This window comes from Leptonychotes weddellii, unplaced genomic scaffold (genome assembly GCF_054177405.1).
Source record: "Leptonychotes weddellii isolate Sample4059 unplaced genomic scaffold, ASM5417740v2 HiC_scaffold_4535, whole genome shotgun sequence".
Classification (NCBI taxonomy): domain Eukaryota; kingdom Metazoa; phylum Chordata; class Mammalia; order Carnivora; family Phocidae; genus Leptonychotes; species Leptonychotes weddellii.
The window spans coordinates 212-8721 of NW_028012256.1; the positions used below are offsets into that span (position 1 = coordinate 212).

Consider the following 8510-nt stretch of genomic DNA (forward strand, 5'->3'; position numbering starts at 1 on the left):
ATTTACCAGAGCAATGAATAGGTACACTTAACAGAAACAGTGTTAGATATTACTAAGCAAATAGAATATCAGAATAAGCTGAGCACTTTGGAGAGATGTACCTGAAAAGCAGACTGTTAGGCTTTATTCTATTCAAAAGTGAGGTGCTTTTTATTATTATTATTATTATTATTATTATTATTATTATTATTATTATTATTATTTTTAAGAATCTCTTTCAAAGGTTCGATATGCCAGGTAACACGCTGCTTATTCTTTTAGAATGCTGATCCTAAGTCATCCCTCAAAGCTGTAAGCAACCAGCTTGGAGAAGGGCCCAGTGATGGACTGCCACTCTCAAGTAGCCTTCAGTTTCTGGAAGATGAACTTGAGTCTTCTCCTCTTCCTGATCTCAGTGAGGACCAACCTTTCGACATTCTTCAGAAATCCTTGCAGGAGGCCAATATCACTGAACAGACACTGGCCGAAGAGGCATATTTGGACGCCAGTGTAGGCTCAAGCCAACAGTTTGCACAAGCTCAGCTTCATCCGTCTTCATCAGCATCCTTTACTCAGGCTTCTAATGTTTCGAATTACTCAGGTCAGACGCTGCAGCCTATAGGGGTGACTCACGTGCCTGTCGGAGCATCATTTGCAAGCAATACGGTGGGTGTGCAACATGGCTTTATGCAGCACGTGGGGATCAGTGTGCCCAGCCAGCATCTGTCTAACAGCAATCAGATTAGCGGCTCTGGTCAAATACAGCTAATTGGGTCATTTGGTAATCAACCTTCCATGATGACTATTAATAACCTAGATGGATCTCAAATCATATTGAAGGGCAGCGGGCAGCAAGCCCCATCAAATGTGAGTGGAGGGCTCCTGGTCCATAGACAGACTCCTAACGGCAACTCATTGTTTGGGAACTCCAGTTCCAGTCCAGTAGCACAGCCTGTCACCGTTCCATTTAACAGCACAAACTTTCAGACATCTTTACCCGTGCATAACATCATCATACAGAGGGGTCTTGCACCAAATTCAAATAAAGTTCCAATTAATATCCAGCCAAAGCCTATCCAGATGGGCCAGCAGAATACATACAATGTGAACAATTTGGGAATACAACAGCACCATGTTCAACAAGGGATCTCTTTTGCCTCTGCCAGCTCACCCCCGGGCTCCGTAGTTGGTCCGCACATGTCTGTGAACATTGTAAACCAACAGAACACAAGAAAACCGGTCACCTCACAGGCTGTGAGCAGTGCTGGGGGTAGTATCGTTATTCATTCTCCCATGGGCCAGCCTCACACACCCCAAAGTCAGTTCCTCATACCCACAAGCCTTTCCGTCAGTTCCAACTCGGTACACCACGTCCAGACCATAAATGGGCAACTGCTTCAGACTCAACCTTCTCAGCTCATCTCCGGCCAAGTGGCCTCAGAGCATGTCATGTTGAACAGAAACTCTTCCAACATGCTCAGGACCAACCAACCGTATTCTGGGCAGATGCTGAACAACCAGAATGCTGCTGTCCAGTTAGTGTCTGGGCAGACGTTTGCCGCCTCTGGAAGCCCAGTGATAGTCAATCATGCCTCTCCTCAGATCGTCAGTGGACAGATGCCCTTGCAGCAGGCATCGCCAACCGTATTACACCTGTCACCTGGGCAGAGCAGCGTCTCCCAAGGAAGACCTGGCTTCGCCCCCATGCCCTCGGTGACCAGCATGTCAGGACCTAGTCGGTTCCCTGTTGTCAGCTCCTCCAGCACTGCCCATCCTAGTCTTGGGTCTGCAGTTCAGTCGGGAGCAACAGGATCAAACTTTACGGGAGACCAGCTGACCCAGCAAAACAGGACTCCAGTACCCGTCAGCGTGTCTCATCGTCTTCCAGTTTCTTCTTCCAAATCTACCAGCACCTTTAGTAACACACCTGGAGCAGGAACCCAGCAGCTCTTCTGTCAGGTACGTTTGCTTTATCACGTGAATGTTTGGAAGATTACAGAATGGAAAAATGGAATGTGTATTTCACAGAATATCATTTTCATCCTAAGCTCCCAGTTTATTAACTTCCAGTTTTCAATTTATGATTGATTCCCCTTTTTCTTCCTAATTAAAATGTTTTATCCATCCTAGCTTTGGGGTTTGGAGTGGGGACTCTAGAGTCAAACTCATGGATTTGACTCAAAGCTTTATGACATAGAGCAAGTCTTACCTTAACTTACCTCTCTAGACTTAATTTTCCTCATCAATTGAACGGACTATACTAGTACCATTCCATGGGAGTATTGGGAGGATTAAATGAGATAATCCACATAAAGCACTTAGTGTAGTTGACTTCTAACAGCAAATGGCAAATACTCAATGAGAGCCCACTGATACATATACTTGATGAAATGTATTATGGGCATTTAAAATGAAAGCTTAGTGCAGATTATTTACTTACATCATGAAGTAATCCACTAGCTCATAACTATGGACTGGGTGAAGAAGTTGGGGCTGCTTCTTGAGTGCCAACGGGAAAGGCTCAGGGACTCAGTGTGACTCATCAGTGGGTAACTGGCCTGCACCAGAGGGATGCATACCAAGGGAAGGATCCCAAATTACCTCGGTCAGTTGGTAAACCCACAGGACTATGTTTCAGAAAAGCATCTCAAATGTCATCGGCTTTGGTTCCCACCCCGCTGCCCCCATCTGCTGATCTTTGAACTCTAGCTTCTGGTTCCTGCTCATCCTGAGCACGGCCCATAGTTGCTGCTCCACAACCCCGCCTTCACCCCTGTGATTGACCCTTCTTTGTCCTCCTTTTCCACTGCCTTGCTCCTCCACATTTACAAGTATTCAAAAACCTCTCTGTGCCAGGTACATCGATATTGCCTAAGGAAACAAAGATTATTTATGATCAAGGATATTCAGTGTATTACTTTCAGTGTCAAAGGTGTATATGTGTGTTATGAAATAATGCCAGACTTCTAGAAAAGTTAAAGTTGCAAGGATAGTATAAGGAATTTCATATACCTTTCACCAAGATTCCCCAAATGTTAACATTTTACTACCATTCGTTTTATCCTTCTCTTCCTCTCCCCTTGCACTCACTTTCTCTCTCTCTCTCTCTCTCTCTCACACACACACATATATACACACAAACACACACACAATTTTGAGAGTAAATTGTGGACATGGTGCATCTTTACCCCTAAATACTTTGGACTTCAGTGTGTATTTTCTAAAAATGGAGACATTCTCCCATATAACCATAGGTTATACAATTATCAAAATCAAGAAATTAGCATGATTACAGTATTATCACCTAATCTACAGACCTTAGCCAGATTTAGTCGATTTTCCCAAGAACGTCCCTTACAGCAAAAGGGGAAAAAAATTATATTGTTTTGTGTTTATGATCCAGGATCACTGTCTAATTTTGTTGCCATGTCTTTAAATCTGGAACAGGTTATCCATCTTTCTTTGTCTTTTATGACCTTGAAATTTTTGAAGAGTACAAACCAATTATTTTGTAGAATGTCCCTCAATTCAGGTTTCTCTGCTGTTTCCTCATGATTAGATTCAGGTCATACATTTTTGGTAGCATTGCCACAGAAGTGGTATGTCCTCACAATATGGACTTGTCCCATTACTGGTGGTGTAAACTTTGAACACTTGCTTAAGATAGTATCTGATGCTTCTTAATAAGTTTCTTTTAAGGGGATACTTTGACACTGTGTAGTTATCCAGTTGCTCATCAAACTTGCACACACTACCACTTAAGCTTCCACTGATAATTCCTGACTAAATCCGTTCTTACAGAATCAGCTATTACTATGATGGCCACCAAATAGAGATTGTCTAATTCCATCATTTATTCTACATTAATTATTGGCATTATACTCTAAGAAAGCTTTTCCTGTTCCCCTTTTACTTATGTCTTTGTTTATATGAGTATGGACTCAATATTTCTTTTAAGATTTTATTTATTTATTTATCTGAGAGAGAGAGAACACAAGCAGGGTGAAGGGGCAGAGGGAGAAGGAGAAGCAGACTCCCCACTGAGCAGGGAGCCCGACATGGGGCTCGATCCCAGGACTCTGAGATCATGACCTGAGCCAAAGGCAGACACTTAACCGACTGAGTCATCCAGGCGCCCCTCATAAATTCTTATTTTATTCAATGAGTTAAAAATTGTTGTAGTCACTTATCTGATGCTCGTTACTTTGATGGCCATTTGGCACCCCTCCAAATTGGCTACTGGTCCTTCTGACATGTTTCCATCATGCCTTGAGCACTTTCTTTAATTTCTGGCAAAACAAGATGCTCCGTGTTCATTTTTTACTTTCCCTCCTCTGCCCTGGAATCAACCATTTCTTTAAGGAGCCTTATTCCTTCTAGCAGAGAACAGTATTTAGAAACCAAGATCTGAGCACTACATGTTCATTGCGACTGACTTGGATTTCTTTATACACACCCAACATCTGTAGCTATTTATAGATCAATCTACAGATCAATTTATAGATGAATCAATGTATTAAAAACAATGAGTTCAGGGGCACCTGGGTGGCTCAGTAGGTTAAGTATCCCACTCTTGATTTTGGCTCAGGTCATGATCTCAGGGTCATGAGATGGAGCCCTGTGTCGGGATCTGCGCTGGGCATGGAACTTGCTTAAGATTCTCTCTCCCTCTCCCCCTGCCCCTCCCCCCTCCTATGTCAATCAATCAATAAAAACAGTGAGTTCATATTGATACTTTGGATTCTAATCCAGGACCACTGGGTTCATTATTCAGGTCTCCTTCTTTTCCATTTCCAAACATCTTCCATGTTTCCTCTTTTCTAACAGTGAGAAAGGCAGCTCCACAATATATTTACTAAATTGCTCAATCCTAGAATACAGAGAAAATAGTTTCAGAATAGCTAATCCATACCACCGTAAAAAACAAACCTACTAATGAGACATCAGCATCAGTTTACAGTTCTATCTTTAGCCTAGAGGTATAGAGTCACAATATTGTGTTCATGGGGCACCTGGGTGGCTCAGTCGGTTAAACATCCGACTCCTGGTTTCAGTTCAGGTCATAATCTCAGGGTCATGAGATTGAGCCCCACATTAGGCTCTGTGTTCAGCAGGGAGTCTGCTAAAGAGTCTCTCTCCCTCTCCCTCTGCCTCTCCCCCCAGCACATGCATGCTCTCTCTCTCTAAAATAAATAAATCTTTTTTTTTTTTTAAGATTTTATTTATTGGTCAGAAAGAGAGAGAGACAGCACAAGCAGGGGGAATGGCAGACAGAGGGAGAAGCAGGCTCCCCGCTGAGTAAGGAGACCAATGAAGGACTCGATCCCAGGACCCTGGGACCATGATCTGAGCCGAAGCAGGCACTTAACCTGCTGAGCCACACAGGCATCCCTAAGTAAATAAAGATTTCAAAATACTGCATTTGAGTTACTTGGCTTAGTACTTTCCCTCCTCCCTTGGTGTAGTTATGCTATTCATCTGAAATATAGTTCTGCTTATTTGTTTCTGTTCATATTTCATTTTAGGAGTCTTTCCCCACTACCCTTGTTGATTTTACCTATTTAATTTCTTTTGAAAGTGTGACCCATTAGCATGGTTCCAGAAGTCAGGGCTCTGCAGAAAGCGTACCTGGAGCACCTCACTCCACCCTTCTCCCACCCTTCCATCCTTCCCAGCCAGTTCTCAGCCGTGTCTGTCATCACCAATCTCATTCATCTCTAGTTGACTTATCCTATGTTTATTTTCATACAAATGAGCAGATACATGTATATTTTCTTATTTCCCTTCCTTTCTTGTTCAAAGTATAGGGTGCTGTAGATACTCTTCTACACTTCAGTTGCTAAAAAGTTTTTTAAAAACCCAAATATCTAGGGACACCTGGGTGGCTCAGTCACTTAAGTGTCTGCCTTCAGCTCAGGTCATGATCCCGGGGTCCTGGGATCGAGCCCCGCATCGGGCTCCCTGCTCAGCGGGGAGCCTGCCTCTCCCTCTGCCTGCTGCTCCCTCTGTGCTCTCTCTCTCTCTCTCTGACAAATAAATAAATAAAATCTTTAAAAAAAAATTTTAAAAACATAATAAAAATTAAAAAATAAAAGCCCAAGTGTCTAATAATAGAATCATGGGCTGTGATGAATGCTATGCAGCTACTTAAAATGTTTTCAGAGGGTGCCTGGCTATCTTAGTGGAGTGTGTGACCCTTGATCTTGGGGTTGTAGGTTCGAGCCCCATGTTGGGCATAGAAATTACTTTAAAAAAAATAAAATCTTGGGGCACCTGGGTGGCACAGTTGGTTAAGCATCCAACTCAGTCTCAGCTCAGGTCTTAATCTCAGGGTCGTGAGTTCAAGCCTCCTGTTGGGCTCCACACTGGGCATGGAGCCTACTTATAAAAATAAATAAAACAAAATCTTTTTATATAAAAGTAAGTAAATAAATAAAATAAAATGTTTTAAAAAAATTACTTGGTCAGTTGAGCCTCCAGCTCTTGGTTTTGGCTCAGGTAGTGATCTTAGGGTCATGAGATTGAGCCCTGCATTGGGCTGTGTACTCAGCATGGAGTCTGCTTGAGATCCTCACTCCCTCTCCCTGCTCCTCCCACTTGTGCTGTCTCTCTAAAATAAATAAATAAATCTAAAAAAAAAAAATTTAAAAAAACCCAAAGATTTGGGGAAAGACTTACAAAATAATTTTAAGTGTACATTTAAATTTGAAATATTTAAAATGTGCTTTTAAATGTATAATAAAGATGGGCACCTGACTGGCTCAGTCAGTAGAGCATAGGACTCTTGATCTCAGGGTCATGGGTTCAAGCATAGAGCATACTTAAAAAAATAAATGTAGGGGTGCCTGGGTAGCTCAGTCAGTTGAGTGACTGACTCTTGGTCTCAGCTCAGGTCTTGATCTTGGTGGTCTAGAGTTCAAGCCCCACATTGGGCTCCACGCTGGGTGTGGAGCCTACTTTTTTAAAAAAATGTATAGTTAATAAACAATTTGTTTTCACTTTTAGAAAAATAATTGGGGAGAGACAATATGTTGAATTAGAAAACAGAAAACCTATTTGCTTACAAAACACCCAGAAATTTCATTAGAAAGAAATGCAATATAATATTAATAGCAGTTCTCTGGATAGTAGAATTACAGATTATTCTCATTTTCTTCTAGTTTTAAAAACTTGCCCCAAGGGGCGCCTGGGTGGCTCAGTCGTTGGGCGTCTGCCTTCAGCTCGGGTCATGACCCCAGGGTCCTGGGATGGAGCCCACATCGGGCTCTCTGCTCAGTGGGAAGCCTGCTTCTCCCTCTCCCACTTCCCCTGCTTGTGTTCCCTCTCTCTCTCTGTCAAAATAAATAAATAAAATCTTTAAAAAATAAATAAATAAAAATAAAAAATAAAAACTTGCCCCACATAGAAGACATGATACCTGGACAGCGTTTATCAAAACATATTTATATATTTTTTAAAAATAAGTAGAACATGCAATTGGTAAAAACTTAAAACAGTTCCAAAATAGTTTGCGGTGAAAAGTAAGTCTTCCGCCAGTCCCCACGTTTCCCTCCCAGAGGCTGCCACCATTTCTAGGTTCTTTATATTCTTCCAGAGATGTCCTCTGCATATACGGTAACAAATATCACATAGACCTACTTACCTCTGCAAAACACCATGGATGTTTAATTACATAAATTGAGGATCATTTTATATCAATATGTATTGATCTGCTTTATGTTTGTTGTTATAATTAATTATATATAATCAGCCACAGCATGATTTCTTTCTCTTTTTTTATTTTCTGTGTATAAGTAATGGCTTGATTAAGGAGAAAAATCTCTCTGACTCCCAAAAGTTTCAATATCCAAAGGTAACAAGAAGCCTCCACTGGCAGCTCCAAAGTAACTTTTTTGTGACTTTTAATGCCAAAAGGTATGGGAACTGGGTCAGTTGTATTATGTCAAGTGTGTTACTGCTGTAGGTTTTCTGGAACAATTAAGGTATCAGGTGTATTAGAATAAGGAGGATACAGCCTTGGAGGCAGCATGAGTTAGAAAAGTAATGTTGAGGTGTTATCTAACATTTAAAGCCCCAGGACACCCAGAAACACTTACAGTGACTCTATTTTACTTTATAATTTCTGTGTAGAATTTCTGTACAAATTACTTTATAGAATGTCATAATAAACAAAAACACCATTACAAATTACTTTATAGAATGTCGTAATAAACAAAAACACCATTACAGGGACTTTCCATGTTTACCTATTCGGGAAAATTTAACTCAGCAAGTTTTGATCCTATAAAGGGTTAATTCTAGGGAGGAATAAGTTTCTAAATACAGATTTTGGTTTTGGTATAGGAAATATATTTATTTGGTTCAAAATTCAAAAGGTACAGAAAGGTATATATAATAGTGAAAATTTCCCTCCTTCTGTCCCCCAGCCACCCAGTTCTCTGCAGGCAACCAATGTAACCAGCTTCTTATAGAATGAATGTAAAAGTCCCCACCCCACCTTTTGTATTGTGAAAACTTCCCAAACCCACAGA

At 41.2% G+C, this 8510-nt stretch overlaps 1 protein-coding gene across 1 annotated transcript; it reads left to right on the forward strand.

Moving 5' to 3' along the window:
• Positions 1–261: 261 nt before the first annotated feature.
• LOC145719456 (BRD4-interacting chromatin-remodeling complex-associated protein-like) lies at positions 262–8005 on the forward strand (the record flags this gene model as incomplete). Its single annotated transcript, XM_081810952.1, has 1 exon — positions 262–8005. A coding segment is annotated over one exon (1806 nt), but the record flags the coding sequence as incomplete, so codon positions are not given.
• Between the last annotated feature and the right edge of the window lie 505 nt (positions 8006–8510).